This window comes from Sturnira hondurensis, unplaced genomic scaffold, assembly GCF_014824575.4.
Source record: "Sturnira hondurensis isolate 20B ecotype Veracruz unplaced genomic scaffold, ASM1482457v3 Scaffold0007578, whole genome shotgun sequence".
Classification (NCBI taxonomy): Eukaryota; Metazoa; Chordata; class Mammalia; order Chiroptera; family Phyllostomidae; genus Sturnira; species Sturnira hondurensis.
Window position 1 is genome coordinate 1,244,980 of NW_028080209.1, and position 19,678 is coordinate 1,264,657.

Sequence of the window (19,678 nt, forward strand, 5' to 3'; positions counted from 1 at the left end):
TAAAAAAAAAGAATCAATCAATGAATGCATCAATAAATGGGACAACAAATTGATGTGTCTCACTCTAAAAATCAATAAAAAATTTAAAACATATTTATTGGTGTTCTGGTACTTCAGGGAAGGAAACTTTATCCTGACCATGGGAAATAAAAGGGAGACGTGTGGAGGGAACCACGTTGCTGCAGAGGGAGATGGGGTCCGGGCTCTTGGTGGCCACAAAGAACTGAATGGACCACACAAAGGTAAGTGAAGCAAGTGAGAAAAATTTTCTGGCATCATAGTTGATAAATCCTCTGAGAAACAGGAGACAGCCTAAAACCAGGAACGCCCACCAGAGCCAATACTATCAAAATATCTGAGGAAATAAGTGGAAAACCTGACAATCAGGAGCCAGTAAATTAGAGACCAAATCCCGAAATGGCCCCACACCTCCCTGCAGCTGAAGTGGTCAGGCAAAGAGGCAGGAAGAACCCAATGAGGTTAAAGAGGAATGCCGTGATCTGTTGTACTCACAGTTCAACACAGCAAACCAAGGTGAGTAACCACTTGGCAGAAAGCACATCATTACAGTCAAGAACTGCATTTTACCAATTAAGAATTGTGAGCAGAAATGCAGTTATAAAGTTACACTAAAATATTTAATTCCAAAGTAAACACATATCTTACAACTTCCAAAGTCAAAACCATCCTGACTCACAAAATCCTCATTTCTTCCAGAAAACAAAGGGATCGTAGCTTCAGCCTTGGTTCTCTTGGCTTTGTCATCCCAAGACATGGGAATGGGCCATCTCAGGCTGGGGAATGGCTCTCTTCTATTGAATGGTCACAGGCTTTATAGGTTTTACCTAAGCTTCTACTCCTGGGAGGGAAGGAAACCACAATGCTAATTATTATAATGAGGCAAAGGTGAAACAGAGCTCTGGCGTGCAAGTTTGAAAGTGAGGATGCTGACTGACAACAGCTGCAGTGTCTCGGGACTTCCTCGTTTCTATTCTACCTCCTTCCTCCACGTCAGCCCGGGGACAGGGACGGGGCAGGAGATGCTGGGGAAATGAGAGTGAACGCACCCAGACCTTCTTAGCCGGGGATGCTGTGCTGATGACTTTGTCCATGTCCCTTACATGTCAGTACCATGCTCTCCCTGTTTAACATACGAGAAAACAAGCTGAGAACTGTTGCTGGAAAGTGGCAGGTCTGGGACTCAAACCCAGGCCTGTGGGAGTCGGAGCCTGCGCTCTCGAGCTATTGACAGGGAAAACAGTATTATCAATGGAGCCACCTTGACATGGAGCTTCAGCTGCCAGGCCAGAGGAACTGCCTTACATGTATTATGTGTCAAAACTTTGTATGTTAAAACAAGGTAAAATAGCCCTGGCTGGTGTGGCTTAGTGGATTGAGTACCAGCCTGTGAACAAAAGGGTTGCCAGGTCAATTCCCAGTCAGGGCACATGTCTGGCTTGCAGGCTGCATCCCCAGTGGGGGGCGTGTGAGAGGCAACCACACGTTGATGTTTCTTTCCCTTTCTTTCACCCCTCCCTTCCTCACTCTCTAAAAACAAAAAAATAAAATCTTAGAACAAAACCAAGGCAAAATAACCTATAGCCTGGGCCTAAACACCCTTGTTTCCTCAAAGAACAGTTTTGCAAAGATAAAAATAAAGCAGATAGGACTTCTGGACTGAAACATAAAGACACTGTTTAGAATTAATAGCACCATATTATCTTATCTAAACCGATAGAAATGCCTTCCTTCTATGGACGTAGTTGCTCCCCTTCACTTCTCATAAATGCCATTATCCTTGTCTCCTAATCAGAACGTTACTTGGTCTTCTGCATGAACCCGACTAGCTACTCTTACTGATCTCAAATCAAGGCTCGTTGCTTCTCACTTTGAAAGGCCTTTTATTTTTAGGTTAACGACAGCATGGGTCCTCCTGGAGCAGCAACCTTCATATCTGCCGAGGGTGCAGGAGTGGGGAGGGTGGGGACCGATGGGGCCTGGAGTGCTGAGCTAAGGCATGTAGACTTTATTCTGTGGGTGATGAAGAGATACAGGAGGATTTCAAGCAAGGGAGCAGGAAGTGAACTCATTGGAGCTGTATCATCTGTCTCAAATATTTTTTCTAATCCACCGAACCTTTCATTAAACAAAATCTAACTTAGAACCCAGATACAGGGTCTGGCACAAATAAAGCCCCCTTTTTCTTACAAAATCTTTTATAACAAAATCATAAGCATGTAATTCTGTAACATAACAGTATCACATTCAAGTACAACATATGACATTTTAGGCAAAATGTTCAAATTAAAACTAAATTATTACACTCATATTATTACCCTACCAACCACACTCAAGCAAGCCTTACTTCTGCGGGACCCTGTCTATAAATGAGCTTACAGTGAAGGTGATTTGCAGAAGCAGGTGAACCAGGGGTGGCTCCTTTGGGCATGCAACATGAACCTCACTTTCCTGAAAGATACCTAGAAGCAGCGTGGTGGTGGAAGACAGGCGCTGATGTCTTGATGGGGACTCCTCAGTCAGATGGGAATTGCGCTCCCTGCTCTGAGTCTTGGTTGGTGGAGGGACAGAGGCTCAGAGTGCTCCCAGGGGAGGGTTGCATGTGCTTAAAAAAAAAAAAGATTTTATTTACTTATTTTTAGAGGGAGGGGAAGGAAGGGAGGAGAGGAAGAGAAACATCAACGTGTTGCCTCTTGCACACCCCCAACTGGGGGCCTGGCCTGCAACCCAGGTATGTGCCCTGACCCGGAAAAGAACCAGTGAAGTTTTGCTTTGTGGGATGACGCCCAACCCACTGAGCCACACCAGTCAGGGCATGAATGTCTTTGGGTGAGATAGGCCTGACCTCTTTCTGGCCAAGAGACCTTGCTGGGTTCTAGAACCATTTTTTAAGAACTGGGAGAGGAAGGGCATGATTTCTAGATGTGGCTGGAGCAAGAAAGTCATGTGTCCTGAGTGCAGCCATTGGAGAATGTTGCTAGAATGCCCCTCTTCATTTTCACTGCCTGAGGAAGAGGAAAGGAAGATTGGTCTGGGGCTGGCAGCTTGATCAGAGCCTGGTGCCCAGCAGAGGCCTGGCACCAATATATGCTTATGGAATGAATGTATATGTTTTTATTGCAGGAAGTCAGTGGAGGCCTGACTTCTGGAAGCTAGTGTGCTTGTTCCAGGGGCTGGCCCTTCCCAGAGGGCTCCAAGAGTAGACAGCTGCAGTTTAGTGCAGTGCCAGGCTGTGGAGAGGAGAATACGCAGAAGGCTAGGACTCAGGGACTGGTCTTCAGGTTCCAGTTGAACTTGCTGCCGTATGACCTTGAGGTCGGTGCTCCTTCTGCAGGCTTCGGCCATTCCTTCTTGGCAGGGTGGGGTTTTTCAAACTGCAGTTTGCAACCCATTTGGTACATTTGAAGAAGCAATTTAGTGGGTCACAATCTCTGTTAAGAAACAAAAAACACTGAACTAGAACAAAATATCAGAGTGTATCACAGGTCATAGGGCGACTATTGTTTTGAGAAACTATTGTTTTGCTTATACACAGATGAACTGGTCTGGACTGGTCTGGTATGGACTGGTCTGATGTTAAATTCTTTGTAACTGCGGGTCCTGGAGAAAAGCTGTGAGACACCGAACTCACAATCCTAGAGGTGTCCTTCCTCCCCACACACCCAGGGACTCCTCTCCCTCCCCCTGAGTCAGCAGCCTTCTCGCTGCTCTTAGCTGCCTCAGCGCCCCCGGTCTCTCTTCTTCCTTCAGTATTCCAGTCCCCTCCTCCCTTTCTCCCAGGGACAAGCCTCCCCTCCCCAGGAAGTCGGGTGAAGAGGAGGTGGTTCAGAAGGAAGTGTGATGGGATGCGGGTGGCAGGGGGCACTCCCTGCCACGACTTCAAATAAATGTACTAGGAAGCAAACACCCGAGCACCCGGGAACTGATCAGAAAGTAGGGGAGCTGGGGTCGTGAGTCTGAAGGCGGCGACAGCGCAGCGGGTCACTTCCAGAGGCCGGCAACTGGCCTTGTCATTGTTGGCGTGGTGCGCTATTAACTAGCGAAGGTAGCTTTCTCCCCCGCCTCCTCCTCTTTAAAGAAGACGGAAAGAGCCAAGAGTTTTGGAGCCAACTTCTCGGGAGGGAGCGGCTGAACTGATTCGGAAGTTGGATCTCTTTGTACACAGGAATGTGGAGAGAAAAAACAAAACCCACCCCATTGCTTCATTTCCCCTCCAAGCCCGAGCACTTTCTATTGTGCAATGAAAAGGCTGTTCACGTTGAGAAAAATGAATCCCAGTTTGCGCTGTGAAGGAATGCGAGCGCCTCTGGGCGCGAGACGGCACTCTGCTGGGTGCAAAGACGGCGAGGGGCCGAGGGGCAGCCAGCCGCAGCCAGGGCGCTCTCCCGGGTCCTCCGTGGGCGACTCACGGGCCGGCTGGCTGCCCTTTCCCCGGGCGCCCATACTGGCTCCAGTGACCTGAGGACGGAAAAGCGGATGGTTCAGGGAACCCAGAGGGCGGACCGCCCCGGCAAAGGCTGGGTTTCGAGAGGTGGCGGTTCCGCGAGTCTGTCTGGGGACTTTCTGGAACGGAAGATCCATCCCAGAGACGCTGCTGGAAGCCAACACGCCTCGGAGTTTCGCCGATGCGCGGGGTGTAGGGCGCGGGAGGCCGGCCGGCGCACGTGGGTGTCGGGGGGCGGGCCGCGGTGGGGGGGTCCGGGGTGTGGCCTCCCCGCCTCCCGGGCGGGGTTTGCATGTGTGTGTGTGGCGGCCCCAGACTTCCTGCTCCTTCTGCGCCGCAGGTACGCGCGGGCCGGGTCGGCCGGCGGGCGGGCGGCGGGCGCGCCAGACCCGGCACCTCCTCACCCGGACGCCACCGCCGGCTCCCGGCCACGCCGCGCCGCCTTCCGCTCCGGTAGCCGCTGGCTCGCCCCGGCCCCGCGAAGCTGCCTGCTCCTAGGTGGGGACGCGCCGCTCCCCACCCCGTTGGTCGTCTCTGTCCTCCACGCAGAGCCTCGCCTCGCGCCCCCAGGCGCCCCCAGGGCTTCGGCTACCCCGAGGGCCGCGACCATGAGCGAGATGTCCAGCTTTCTCCACATAGGAGACATCGTCTCTCTGTACGCCGAGGGCTCTGTCAATGGCTTCATCAGCACTTTGGGGTGAGTTAGAGGGGGCACGGACGGGGGCTGGCGCGGCTGGCCCTGGTGCCAGTTGCCTGCGTCCTGCCTCCGACAAACCACCGGGACGTCCCCAGCTTCAAGGAGCAGGGGAACGACTCGCCTCCTGCTTTTAGAGAAAGGAAGTTAAATGTTTGCCCAGGTAGGAGTCGGTGCCCTGCCGGAGTTGGCAGGAGGTGCCTTCCTCCGAGAAGCCTCCACCCTCGAGTGCACGCAGCTCCTCTGACGGGCCCAGAAACTTCCTTTGCAGGTGGTCCCGGGGCGGGGGCTGGCGGGGGCCTGGGGCGGGAGCTGGGGAAAGGCCTCGGGGCTGGACGTGACAGGCCCCGGGCGTAGGGCGGGGCTGTGGGGGGTGGGGTGGGCTCTGCCTTGAGCCCGTAATCCTCTACTTCGAGACCTGTTGCCCCTTTGAGAAATCGCACCTTTTCCTCACAGCTCTCTCCTGTCCTGCCTCCTCCCCTTCCAGGCGTCCGAGGCGGCTGCCCACCTTCTCTCTGCCTCTCCCTGTCAATTTCCTGCTCAGCTCATCTGGCGCCCCTGGGTCCCTGGTCCCAGGATCTCTGGAACACTTTACAAATATTAATTAATCCTGGCCGCCACCCCCCGGGGTCTGGGATGGACAAGCAAGAAATCAATTCAAGCTCCCCCGGGGAGGGTCAGGCCTAAAGCAGGCCAAGGGAGGGAGAGGATTTAGGCGGAGGGAATGGGTGGGTCACTTCAGAGAGCAGTTGGGTGAGTCGGGAGTGGGATGGGGGCGGGGGGGGGGCATGGAGGAGTGTATTCTTCTGCTCTCCTCCCAGGCCTTAGGTCAGGGTCTGCTACCTTTGTCCCATTTTCAGTCAGGGGACCTGTGTTGTCTTATGCTCCCCACCACCCCCAGCTCCCCTTTCGGATAAAGCCACTCTCCTTTGCTAACCCTGCTTCTCTGGACACCAGCCAGCCACCAGGTGCCTCCTCTCTGGGGGCTTTGGAGGACAGCCATAGCACCGCAGCCCCGCTGGCTCTGGGCCTGGCCTTGCTCACCCTGAACTGGGGGGTGGGAGGCACCTGACTCCCTTGGTGTTTCCCGGGGTTGTTGGGAGTTTAGCTTTAGTCCGGTAGTAAAGGGAGTCAAACAGGACTGTGGGGTTGGAGGGCTGGCTCTGTTGGCAAGGCACTGACTAGGAGTTCCAGCAGATCCTGCTCTCCTTATCTCAGCACACTCCAGGACTCTCTTGGTCCCCTCCCTCACTAGATCTGACTTCTGCCCAGTTCCCCTGAGGATGAGGATGGAGGCACACCTGGGCCTGTATCGCCCAGCCCCCTGCAATGACCAGGCTGCCCCTCAGGTCAGGGCTGCTGATTGAGGCCAAGACCTACCCCTTGGTAGGCACACAGTAAACACCCCTGCTAATGCTAAGAGAAGGGGAGAAGGTGAGGGCTGTGGGGGGCGTGGGGCAGATGGTGGAGGCCCTCGTTCTAGTATCTAAACAGCACTGGAGGCTTTGGGGAAATGCCCATCTTCCATCTTCTCTTTTGCTTTGAACTTGGCTCAGGGCTGAGCATCCAGTGGGTGATTTTGGTTTTTGTTTGTTTTTTTTTAATCCTCACTTAAGGATATGTCCATCAGTTTTAGAGAGAGAGGGAAAGAGGAAGGGGGTGGGGAGAGAAAGAGAGAGAGAAAGGGAGATATGAGAGAGAAACATCAATTGGTTGCCTCCCATACATGTCCCAACAGGCATCAAACCAGAAACCTAGGTATATGTTCTGACTGGGAATCAAACCCACAACCTTTTGGTGTATGGGATGACATTCCAACCAACTGAGCCACCCGGCCAAGGCATACCGTGGGTGTTTTTAAGTACCTGTGAGATCTAGCAGAATCATCTTCCGCCCTCCCTGCAGGTTTCTTCCCCTCACAAGAGATTCTCTGTTGCTTCCTGATAGTTCCCTCTTGCCTTGGTCCTTCCTGCCTAGGAAGCTGCTTTCTCCAGTCCACTTTGAGCCTGGGCAGGGCCTGGTAACTTGCAAGTGCCCCTGTACTCCAGGGCGCAGGTGCCCTCTGCAAACGCCTCCTATAACTCCCAACTTTCTACGGATGGACGCCCACCCTCCCAGCCTGGCATTCCGATGCCTGCATATGCTAGCACCAACTTAGTTTTCTGGCATTGTTCACCTACCCCTCAGACCTTCCCAGAGGTGTACCACACTGCTTCCAGGACCTGGAACCTACCCATGGTCTCTTTATGTTTGCTTCTGTGTGGCCCCACCTTCAGCAAGTCTCCGCCTGGGTAAATCTGATCCACTCTCCAAGATCTAGTGCAAAGTGGCCTCTTTTGAGAGGTTCATCCCCTCTTCCCCAAACCAGCAGAATTATCCCCTTTTCCTCTGTGCTTTGTACAAACTCCTCTCTGGTGTTAATTGTTTTATTTTGCAATTAGTTGGAAGTTTCTTTGTCTGGTCACCTAATGCTGGGCACTTTGCCAGCATTAACTGATAAATTACACCGTTTGTCCATTCAGCATGCCCACAGGCACTGTGCTGGGCACAGGGGACTCTGTCTGATGAGGGAGCTGTGTGTCTCATGTTCTTGGAACTCAGAGTCAATGAAAGAACATTTCTAAGCACTGTAAGTCATTGCTACTCAAAGTCTACTCCTTGGTCAAGCTGCATCAGCATCACCTAGAAGCTTGTTAGAAAAACAGAGTCTCAGACCTCTGCCAATGCTGCTAAATCAGAATCTGCACGCTGGTCACCAGGAGATTTGGTGCCTTAAAGCGAGAGAAGCACACTGAAGTGAGTCTGCTGCACCCTCACCAGGATCCTTCTGCCTCTGTCCTCAGCTCTGACCCCCTTTAGCCTCCACTCTGGCTGTGGGTGTCCGTGTCTCTGAACCCTGGAGGCCGATTTGACTGAGTCCCCAGGCCAGCCCACTGCTTGATGTCCAAGAGGTCCCCACTAAGGGCTAGATGAAATGAATTTTTTGGAGATGGGGATGGCCTTGGAGAGCAGAGAGGCTGGCTCAGCTGGCAGATAAGAAGGGGGGAAATGTTAGAGGAGGCAGCCTTCAGATTTCAGCCGGGCTCTGCAGGGTCAAGTGGAGGAAGCCAACTAGATCGGCTTGGATAAAGAGAGCTTCCAGTGAAAACTGTACATTAACTCTCAGAAGGGAGCGTGGGAGGGGTCTAGGGAGTGGATACTCTGTCAAGGTCTTGGCTGGGAAGGGAAAGCAGGCCCATGCCTGTTCTGGGCAGGAGAGCATGGCCAGGGCCACTGTCTGACTCCTGACCCCTGCTGTGGCGCAGATACCAGGGCTGGAGAGGCTGAGTGGGGCTAGTGAAAGGTGAAGGATTTAATGTGGCTTCCAGCCAGTGGCTGCGGGGACCTGGCCCTGAGTGTGCAGTATGGGCTCCTTGGAGTCTTAACATTTGAAGACCTCGAAGACCTCATTTGATTCCTCCGAGGCATGGCCCCCAGACCACAGGGGAGTGCAGGTGACCTTGTTCTTGAGGCTGAGCTCTCAACACTTGTCACAGTGCCTCTGCGTACCCACACCTGGGTGCTGGAGCACAGTTTGGAGGCTCTCAGGGCTCCTGGACCTGCGTCATCAGGGCCAGATGATCACAGGGAGTAGGGTCATAAGTGTCCCCACTTGGGGCTCTGTGTCTGCCTTGTAGCCTGATCCACTTCCCCGGGAGGGTTGGCACTGGAGGTCAGGACCCAGAAAACGTGGAGGAGGCAGGGTTCTTTGGGAAAGACAATGATGCTGGGGAAAATGGAAGGCAGCTGGAAAAGAAGAAGACTAACTGTGAGGGGGGCTGATTGCATAAAAGCCATGGACATGAGTCTACATGAGCTGAGCAGGGCTGCAGAGGACAGGACAGCATGAACACCCTCCTTCATAGTCATTTCGGGGAGGAACTGACTCAGTGTGAGGAAACCTCAGCAAACGTGGAGGAAGCCCCAGGTCAGCAGGGTTGGGACCCTTGAGTCTGGAGCCCAGGGGCATGGCTCTCCTGCTTTTTCACTAACTCTGGGTGATTCTGGTAATTTCTCAGAGTGTGTTTCCTTCAGTCTGGATGTCGTCTGTGTTGGTTTTTTTGCACCTGAGAATCCCCTGGAGTTATTTCAAAAAATTCCAGCCCTGGCTGGTGTAGCTCAGTGGATTGAGTGCGGACCTGCGAACCAGACGATCGCGGTTCGATTCTCAGTCAGGGCACATGCCTGGGTTGTAGTCCAGTTCCCTGCAGGCCAACTCCCAGCAGGGGACGCACGAAAGGCAACCATACATTGATGTTTCTCTCCCTCTCTTCTTCCCTTCCCCTCGAAAGATAAATAAATAAAATATTAAAAAAAAATTCCAGCTCCCAAGTCCCATGTCATACCAACTGTATTGCCACTTCTAGGGCTGGTGTCTGAGGGTTGGATTCTTTAAAGTCTCCTCTGGTGGTTTTAATGCCTACCAGGGGCTGGGATCCCTAATCTGAGGCCCCCCTAGACTACAGGCTGTGAGGAGGTCTGCGTGTTGGGTCTGCCTGCCTCTTGGTCCAAAGAGTCCATCTCTTAGCCTTCATCAGACTTCATTAAGTCATTCAACAAACATTTACTGAGCACCTACTGTGTGTTGGGGCACTGTTCTAGTCACCAGGGAATCAGTAGTATCTGCACCAGAGTTTCAGCCTGTTCTGGTCTGCACAGTGGGGAGATGGTCCTTAAGAGCCTTTTGAGCCTTCTGTCTCCGAGACCACATAATTCCAGGAGGGGGCCCCGCCCTGGGCAGACCGCATTCCTATGGGGCAGATGCCAGACCTGTCCTTGGTTTTCATGTAATGGCGATTTCACTGGAACGAGATGATGTATCCTGTCCTAAGGCAGAGGCTTGGCCTCAGCTGGGCCAATCCATGCAACTAGTTTTTTGAAAATAACCTATTTTTTTCTGATTAAAATGCAATATATGCTGCATGGAGTAACCCTGAAAAACTCAAAAATGACCTGTAATAATACCATTGCGTCTGATATTCACATTCTGTATGTGAACCCAGCCTTTTCACCTACACAGATAAACAATTACGAAAGGATATGAAACTGCACACAGGTCTTCATACCCTGTATTTTCGGGGACAGGCTGAGGTGTATTTCCCATGCCAGCACACCCCCGTCAGGGCTGCCTGGCATCCCACGGTATGATGAACCTGCACTGATTTAAGTAACTCTAGTGTCGGGCACTCAGGTTGGAAACCAGAAAGTCGGCCTGTCGCCACCAGACCCAGTAAGCAGAGACAGGGGTTCCGTCTTTGCGGGCACCGTATTCAGATGGCCGGTGATCTGAGAAGATGGCGGGTTTGCACCCTAACGGACTGTCTTAAATTCCATGTTAAACAGCCCTTTTTATAAGGAGAAGAAAAGTGTAGGAAAGGGGTTTGGAATTCAAGGGGAAAAAGTACAGGTAAGGGACCTGGGATTCGGGAAAGAGGTTAAAAGTTGCAGCCCGGCAATTCCCCTAACATTCCTTCAGCTGCTGACCGGTGGTTTTCTTTCTGTGTCCTGGGCGGTGGACTGGCTGGATACCACCTTGATCCCTGTGGTCTCTTCTGGAGCACGAAGGTCAGTCGCCTGTGGTCTCCTGGAGTCAGGGTGGGCCGTATCTGCAGTTCCTGAAACAATAGCTTTTCACATGCATTAACTACTAGGTTTATTAACTATTAACTTAAACTAAAATTTCCCGACTCTTGAGTGCCCCATGAGGTTGCTTCTCAGTTTTTGCCATTACAGACAATCAGCACCGAACATCTCAGTCCGAACATGCTGGGACACTTGCCCAATTGTTCTCTCAGGATAAATTCCTAGAAGTGGAATTCTGAGACCAGAGGGAAGGCATATGTCTTTTTTCAGAGGCTCTCTCTGGTGGCAGAGGCGTGGACATGGGGGTGCTGTGCCCACAGGTGTGGCTCTCTTCGTGCCACAAGTTTGAGAATCTTGTACTGGGGGTGTGGAGAGTAAGACCAGCCTCTGCCCTGGAGGTTGGGTGTGGTGCCCGTAATGGGAAAGGGCCTTGCGGGTCAGAATCGGTCCCATTTCCACCACAGAGCTTTAGGGACCTAGGCCTTGTACGACTCCTAGTCGGCCAAAGCAACGCTGCTGTACACCTCTTGCTCACGCTGCCATACTCTAAATTCCTGAGCCCATATACTCTCCTGGCTCAGCCCAGCTGGGCTGTGGGGTGGGTGGGCCAGTGCCTAGGACTGGTGGTGGGATGAGGTGCTGAATTTTAGGGCGGGGCCACACCAGTGTTCTGCTCTCAGCTTCGGGGGAGGTTTCTGGGTTTCCATTACCCCTGAGCCCACGTCTGGAGTCCCTGCGATCCATCCCTAGGCCTGCTCTCCCTACTTCATTCCATGTGGAGCTGGGTGCTCCTCCCAGGAAGCCAGGCTGTGAGAGAGGCGGGAAGAAGGTCTGGTGGAAGGGGAGGAGAGCGGAACCCAAATCTCCAGTAATCTCCTCACTTGGGAGCCCTGAGCCCTAACACCCTGAGGGCGTCACGCTGGTCATGCCAGGAGTGGCAACAGTACCCAGCATTTTACCCACAGTGAGGACCCCTGGCTTAGTGAGGGGGGTCCTAAATGGGATGAGGGGGACCCTAGATGAGCAGGGTCACACAGCAGGCATCTTTGGAGTGAAGGCTAAGGGCCTTTTACACCCAGGACCGTGGTGCAGAAATGAGGCTGGGCCTTGACACTACAGTGAGCCCAGGGTGTGGGCTGGGCTGGGTGAGGACAGCAGAGCGGTATCCACTTGGGCAGATAGGCTAGAGCAACTCCTTGCAGGGGATTAAGTAGGGGAGTAGAATAATTACAGTGGGCTGTGAAGGTGTGTAAGGTATTTTTTTGGCTGGTAGGTGGGCAGAGCCGGGAGAGGCAGGGATCACAAATCTCAGCCTGGGGCAGCTGCAGGTGCTCTGGGTGACACCTGTGCACCTTTGGTTTGCAAATCACTGCCAGCCAGCCAGCCAGCCAGCCAGCTGTCGCCCCCTCGCTCCAGCCTTCTCCTCTGGGAGGCCGGTCTACAAATGGGTGATACTGCTCACCGGGAGGAGAGTTAAGTCTGGGTCGCTTATGAGGGATGCTGCTGATGGCAATGGGCAGAATTCACAGAGCTTTTATAGTTGGTGGCTTGAGCCTTCACTGTCACTTTGTCTCTTCATAATTCAGGAAAAGAAGAGAGAACAACCTATTTCTTAAAAAGATTTACATTTATTTTTAGAGAGAGGAGAAGGGAAGGAGAAAGAGAGGGAGAGAAACATCGGTTAGTTGCCTCCGTTACCTCTCGGCTGTGAGACCCAGCCCGCAACCCAGGCATGTGCCCTGCTGGGCAGTTGAACTGGTTCTCAGATCAGTGCTCAGTCCACTGAACTATTCTCTGAGCCTGAGGTCAGAAAGGACAATTCAGAACACCCGTCTACCCACATCTTAGACTTAAAAATTGTCTATAATTTGGCATGTTTGCCGCGTCTCTTTTTTGCTGAAGTGTTTTATGGTAAATTATATACATTACATGTTTTCACCCCTAAATACTTCACTGTACATCTCTAAGAAATGAGGATATAATCCCACTTCTTTTTAAAAATATTTTATTTATTTATTTATAGAGAGTGGAAGGGAAGGAGAAAGAGAGGGAGAGAAACATCAACATGGGGTTGCCTCTCACACACCCTCCACTGGGCACCTGGCCTGCAACCCAGACATGTCCCCTGACTGGGAATCGAACGAGTGACCCTTTCGTTCTCAGGCTGGTACTCAGTCCACTGAGCCACACCACCCAGGGCCCACTTCTTCTTTCTTTTATTGTTCGTTCCTATTTCCGTCATACAGCCATCCCAGCAACCTATAACTCCCTAACAGCTCCCTGTGTGCAGTCCACAGTCAGATGTGCCCCCTTGTCCTCTGGCTTTGACCACTAGTTTCTTTAATTCTGGGTCTGGTTGAGGTATACTTGTTACATTTAACTCTTACGCCTCTTAAATCTCCTTTAATCTAAAACAGAGTGCTGACCTCCGCCTCTTTTTTTTTAAATCGTCACCTGAGGGCACGTTTATTGACTTTGGAGAAAGAGGAAGGGAGAGAGAGAGAAACACTGATGTGAGAGAAAAGAAATTGATTGGTTGCTATCTGAACATGCTGACTGATGGAACCCTGTAACCTAGGTACATGCCCTGACCAGGATCGAACCCGCAACCTTTTGGTGTATGGGGACAACATTCCAACCAATTGAGCCACCTGGCTAGGGCTCCACCTCTTTTTCCCCCCACCAAGGTACCGAGTTCCTGAGGCAGGTTGGTTGTGCTGTAGCCTGTCTCACATTCTGGGTTTGTCAGGGCTGCTTTGCTGCCTGTCTCAGAGAGCTCTGTGGAGGTCTGGGCTGGGCGGGGCACGCCTGTCAGCCGGGGCTTGACCGGACCCCAACTGGCTGGGTCCGGTTCCTGCTTATGGAGAGCAGGAGAAAGAAAGGCCCTGGCCCGGAGGCTTGTGTGTGTGTGTGTGTGTGTGTGTGTGTGTGTGTGGTGGGGGGCGGTACTGGCTGGGTGACTCCTGGTGGCGCCCCTTCTCTGTCTCAGCTTTCCCTCTTGTCTCTGCTGCTCCCTGACTCTCTTCCCCTTGGCCTAACAGATACATGTTTCCATGCTCCCAGCAGCCCTTTTGAGACCCCAGGACTTGCCAGAGTTCACTGAGTCCTGAGAGTCAGAAATGCAGCCTCAAGCAGAGGCAGCGCCCTGAAGACCTGCGTACTAGCCAGGGAACTTTATTTCTATTGGGCCAACTTTAGTCATTTTTGCTACCTCTATTCCTCACCGGCAAGACTCTTTTTTATAAAATATTTTATTTATTTTTAGAGAGAGGGGATGGGAAGGAGAAAGAGTGGGAGAGAAACATCAATGTGTGGTTGCCTCTCATGTGTCCCTTAATGGGGACCTGGCCTGCAACCCAGGTGTGTGCCCTGACTGGAAATCGAACCGGCGACCCTTTGCTTCACAGGCCCGTGCTCAATGCACTGAGCTACACCAGCCAGGGCTGGCAAGACTCTTGGGGTTCTCTGAGTTGGTGGCTTTCTATCCTTTCTAGGCTTAAACTCTTTGAAGGGCTGAGGCATGCTTGTGTTGAAATTGCACGATTTCAACACAGCAATTGCATGCTTGTGCAATCTGGCCCCTCATGTGGCACAGGGCAGATCCTCCGTAAAGAAAAATAGTAGAGGTTAAGTAAATGGATGTTTGTGCAGGGCTGTAGAAGTCAGTTTCTCTTCTTTGATGAGCCAGGGACCGCAGCCAGTGAACCTGGACTCCTGACCCAATATTCCTTCCCATCCCCGCCTATGGGCGTGACTTCGGGTATCCCGAGAAGGGGACCCCAAGGCTCCCCATCCACCACCAGCCAATCCCAGTATTCTGCTAGTGCCTGCAGAGGGAGTGGCCTTCCTTGGCTCTGGCCTAGACCTGTGGGGTGGTGGCCCGTGCCCTGGACTGACAGTCAGGAGACCTAGGGTCTGGAGCTGTCTGTTCCCTTTCCTTATTGTGTGACAAGTACTACTCAGTGCCCCTCCACGCCGTAGGCTCTGAGCTGGATTGGGGAGGGGCTGTCTAGGGTCCCGTGGGCCTTTGCCCAGTCCGCAGTTCCTCCTCCAGTGGTTGTTTGTTCGGGACCTTGGCAGGTAGGGCTTTGATTCAGGCCTTTGAATCAGTGGGTCTGATTCAGACCCACTCTGGGATAATCACTCATCCCACTCCTAGCTATTCCTTCCTCCTCCTTATCTAATCTTTCCAGTTAGCATTGACTCGCCCCACTGCCTTTTCGGTGGTGCCTACCACGGATCTCAAAGTCCACCCCGGGCAGAATGGGGCCACCCAGGTCCCTGCATACATCTACTTTCCTCTCACCCCATGAACGTTCTGGGGACAGTGCCCTCCTCCAAGCCTTTCTAAAGCAGAGTTGTCAACCAGCTCCTCTGAGGGTCCTGCAAGGGGTGGGGACAGTGCAAGGGAATGGGACTTGGCTTCTGTCTTCAGGGCACTGGCGTGGTGGGTATGAGCTTCTAGAGTGTAGGGACCACACCCAGTGCATAATCTGCTCTGAGTGAGGTTTTGCTGAATGGATCGGGTCTGGAGTTGTATATGTGGCCTGGGGCCCTCTTCTCTCTGACCCTCACGCCGGATGGTGGTAAGAATGCCCTGAGGTATTAGGTGTAAAAACGACTTCTAAATTAGAACGTGTTCCACACTTGCAGGAATAGTGTTTCTAACGTGATTGAGGATGGGGTGCCACCTGCCTACCTTTAGAGGAGGGGCAATACCTGTGGTAGGAATGGGCCGGGATCTCTGCAGGAGCTCTAAGTGCAGCCTTGAAATTGGCCAGACTGGACCGGGCTTCTGTAGGCAGGTGGGACAGTTTGATCAGTGGGCTGGCGGAGGTTGGGAGTAGGCCCTTCCCAGGACTTTCAGTACAGCGCTCCGGAGTGGGATGATGAAGGAACAGGGCCACCTCCCCCTGGAGAGCTCGGCTCTGTTTACAGCTCCAAGTGTGTAAGGGAAGCCCGACACCTGTGAGGAACTAGTTTAATAAACACAAATGCCCCTGTGAAGGGGGGAGTTACGGACCGGGAAGCAGGTGCCACCAGAATAGAGAGGGGCCCCTCAAGGCGGCCCTCCGTGGCCAGCCGAGCGCGGGAGGGAAGGAAAGCGCGAGCGCAGACGGCGCGTCGCCAGCTTGGGCGCGCGCCGGGGCGGAGGCCCAGCGTCCTGGCTGCAACTTGCAGTCAGAGGCAGGCTGTCTGGCGGCGAGTTTCGCTCCGTTGTTGGGGGCTGGGGCGAGGGCGGGGCCGGAGGCCTCTGCCGGCGCTAGAGTGTGTCAGAGGGCGGGGCCTGGTGGGGACCTCGTGCACAGCGACTCCCACGAAGCTGCTCCCTGCATCTGGGTCTGCCTTGCACTCTGAATCAGCTCTTCATCAAAAACGTACCCATCTGGTGTCCCCAGCACGGGCCTCCAGTCGGACTCAGGGCTCTCCGCAGCCCATCTGATAAGGACTTTCCTGCTTACCAGTTAAATGGCTTCACGCAACACCCTTTTGGCCCACGCCACCCCCTCCACTGCGCACCGCCTAATAGCACCTTCATAGGAAGCCTCAGCCCTAGTGAGGAATGGAGGGGAGGAGGCCCTGCTGGGGCGCTTGGGGACATTTGGAACTTTCTCAACCTGTTGCAGATGGAGGCCTTTTTTTTTTGCCTGCAGGCTAGGTTGGGGGCTGCCCTAAGTACCAAATGAAAAATGAAAAGATGAAGAGTGCAAGGTGCCACCCCTAGAGGTTCCCGGGAGGGGTGCAGAGCAGTAGCCCAGAGTTCCCCGGGGCCGGGTTGATTCTGCGAGTCTGGGACGGGCAGGTGAAGGCGTGAAGGACGGAGTGTGGAATGTCAGCTGGGAGGAACCTCTGAAAGTCCCATCCGCTGACCTTGTTTTCCTGATATCTTAGGAAGCCCCCGCATGGCTTGCTCCTCCGTTGTGGTCCCTGTTACAGATCATTTCTGGGCAGGTTTGGGATGTTCCCAACCTTGTTTGAAATTCTCCTCCTGCCGGCCCTGGCTGGTGTAGCTCAGTGGGTTGAGCACAGGCCTGCGAACCAGAGGATGGCGGTTCGATTCCCAGTCAGGGCACATGCGGGGGTTGCAGGCCGGTTCCCTGCAGGCCAACTCCCAGCAGGGGACTCACGAAAGGCAACCATACATTGATGTTTCTCTCCCTCTCTCCTTCCCATCTAAAGATAAGTAAATAAATAATTAAAAAATTCTCCTCCTGCCCAGTCCCTCTCCCTCCCCTTCTCTAAATGGCTTCAACGTGCACTCCCAATGCGTTCTAGACCCCTGGGCTCTGGGGAGGGGCTGAGTTGGAGACATCAGGGCTTCAGAAGCTGTGCCAGAGTGGGTGGGGACAGATGTACACCCACATAATGGCCAGGTGGATTTGTGCCAGGAAGATTACAAAAAGCAAGCCAAGCATGTGAATTTGTACGTCTTTTTTCAGGGCACATGTGAGCCAGACAGGGAGCTCCCAAGGGAGGAGAGGGGTCCGAGGGAGTCTCTGGGAGGGACCCCCACAAGGCTTGTGCACTGGTCAAGACGGGGGCTGTCCCAGCCTCTCCATTCTTCCCTGGGGCTGGTCAGCAACCCTGGCACTGTCCCAGGCCCTAGCCAATGCTCTTTCCCCTCCCCCACCAAAATTTATCCACCTAGGTCCCCTCCCCTCAGGGCTTTGCTAAGAGACAACCAGCTAATCTGATTCACTAATGTCTTAACAAGAAATTCTATGAATTATTCAAGGCTCTGCACAGTTCCTGTCTGTTCTTTCATGCCTTCGCTGATTGGCTAGGCCCTGACCTCTTCCTCCCCTGAATTCCCACAAAATTCACAGCTGGTCCCACCAGTTGGCACCTATGCATTATTGCTTATATCATTAACATTTCTGGGTATGTGACTTGTCTTCCTAATAAGATTTAAACTCCCCAAGTCAAGGACCTTATTTTTTGCTTTTTATGTACTTTCCTCAGCAGCTGGTAAAATAAATTAATTCACTCAGTGTGTACTTCGTGTGCACCTGCTCTGGGCCAGGCAGTGGTCTAGATGCTGGGAGTACGGAAAGGAGCAAAATGGACACATCCTTGTCCTCATGTACGTTCCACCCCACGAGGCTGGGGTGACAGTAACCAAAAGAAGTAAGTAGAGCGTATAGCAGGTCCAGGGGGGATGAGTGCTGTGGAGAACAGTGAGGCAGGCAGGTGGATGAGGAGCATAGAAAAGAGCCATTTACAATTTTAAAAAGGAGGAGGAGGAGGGAGGCTGTGCAGGGCCATTTGAGCACACCCTCAAACCCATCTGGGGGCAGTGGGTTTCAGGCAGAGGGAAGAGGCAGTGCCAGATGTCTGGGAAAGTGTGAGGGGCCCGGGGGAGGGCTGTGGCTGGAGCAGGGAGGGCAAGTGGGAAGCGGGAGGGGGTGAAGTCAGAGAGGTGAGAGGGGTCTCTCAGGCCATCGTGAATTCTTGGCTTTACTCTGAGATGAGTGGGTCTAGAGCCCTGATTTGACCTGCTTTTTGAAGTGATCCTTCTGGAGCTGGGTGGGGAACAGTCTGGGGAGGGGGGAGGGGAGAGGATGCAGCAGGAGACCAAGGAAAAGGCAGTTACAGAAATCCAGGTGAGGGATGGTGGGGCCTGGATGTGGTGGCGGCGGCGGCGGCAGCGGTGATAAGAGGTCAGGTTGTGCATGTATCTTGTAGAGCCCACAGGGTTTCCTGACAGTCGGTGCAAGTGGAAGATAGGACCCACGGACTGGCCGGTGGTTTTTGGCCCAAGTGAGGAAGGAAGGATGGGCTGGGATGGGGAGGACTTTAAGAGGAGCACCTTTAGGTGGAAGACCAGAGGCTCAGTTTGGAACTACCTAGTTTGCAGTGCCCGTGGATGTCCAAGTGGAGACACAATGTGGGCTGTGAGATTTCCAAGTCTGGACTTTGGGGGAAGAGGAATGGGTGGAAGTGGGGGGTTGTGGGGAGTCATCAGTGAGTGTAAGTCGTGCTTGGAACCCATAAGTGTGGCTGAAATGACCAAGGGCGTAAGTTCGAATGGAGAAGGGGCGGGAGCCAAGGGCTGAGCCATGCTGGAGGCTGGGGACAGGGAGGGACACCTAGAGTGTCCACCTAGTGTCCACCTAGTGCAAGCTGCCCTCTCACCGTGACTTCCCCACACAGTATCCAGGTCCTACACAATATCCAGAAAAATAAACATGCTTCGGAGCACCTATTTCTGGCCCTAATGTACACAGAGATTACATAATGCCCATTCTGCATATTCAACATTCAAACCCGGTTTTCAGTTTTCTTTGTAAAATGGTGTGAACGACTTGCCCCTTGTGGGGAGGTTGAGAATTCAGAGGTAACACTGGTGAGGTGCTGAGATGGTGGGTTCTCATCATTACTTTATTGTCAAGGCTGGGATGGCATTGAAGACTTTTACACATGGAAGCGAATGAGTGTGTGGGTGGATGTCCTGCAGAGATTTGGGATTAACCCTGGCCATGGTGGTAAAGGGGTAAAGAAGAGGGTGAGAAATGGGGCCTGACTGAGGTCGGGAGGGTGCAAGATGTATTGTCCTGTCTTTGAGACCCAAAGGCTTGTCACCTAGTGTGGTGTCTCATGAGCTTCTCATCTGTCCATCTGCCTCTGGTCTCTCTCTGCCTCCGTTTCTTAGCCTGTTTATCTTTTTGTCTCTTCCTTCTCTCTCTGCCCCTCCCTCCCTCCCTCTGACTCTCTCTCTCTTGCTCTCTGTTCCTCTTTCTGATTTTGTCTTCCTCTCTCTTGGTTCCTTTCTCTCTCCTTCCTGCATCGCCCACTGCCCTTTCAGATCTGGAAAGCAGGGTGTCCAGGTTATGGCAAGAGTTGTACCCCCAGAGTGTGACAGCCCAGATGGGCAGCAGGACCGACCTCACAGGACAGCT

The 19,678-nt window shown here is 53.0% G+C and overlaps 1 protein-coding gene across 1 annotated transcript in view; it reads left to right on the forward strand.

Annotated features, from left to right (window-relative positions):
- The first annotated feature begins 4,763 nt into the window (after nt 1-4,763).
- The window catches only part of ITPR3 (inositol 1,4,5-trisphosphate receptor type 3), a 71,098-nt gene continuing 56,183 nt past the window's right edge, over nt 4,764-19,678 (forward strand). Inside the window, exon 1 of the mRNA XM_037052781.1 lies at nt 4,764-5,159. Within this exon, the coding sequence (XP_036908676.1) occupies nt 5,071-5,159 (89 nt within the window). The 5' untranslated portion in view covers nt 4,764-5,070. The remainder of the gene's footprint in view (nt 5,160-19,678) is intronic.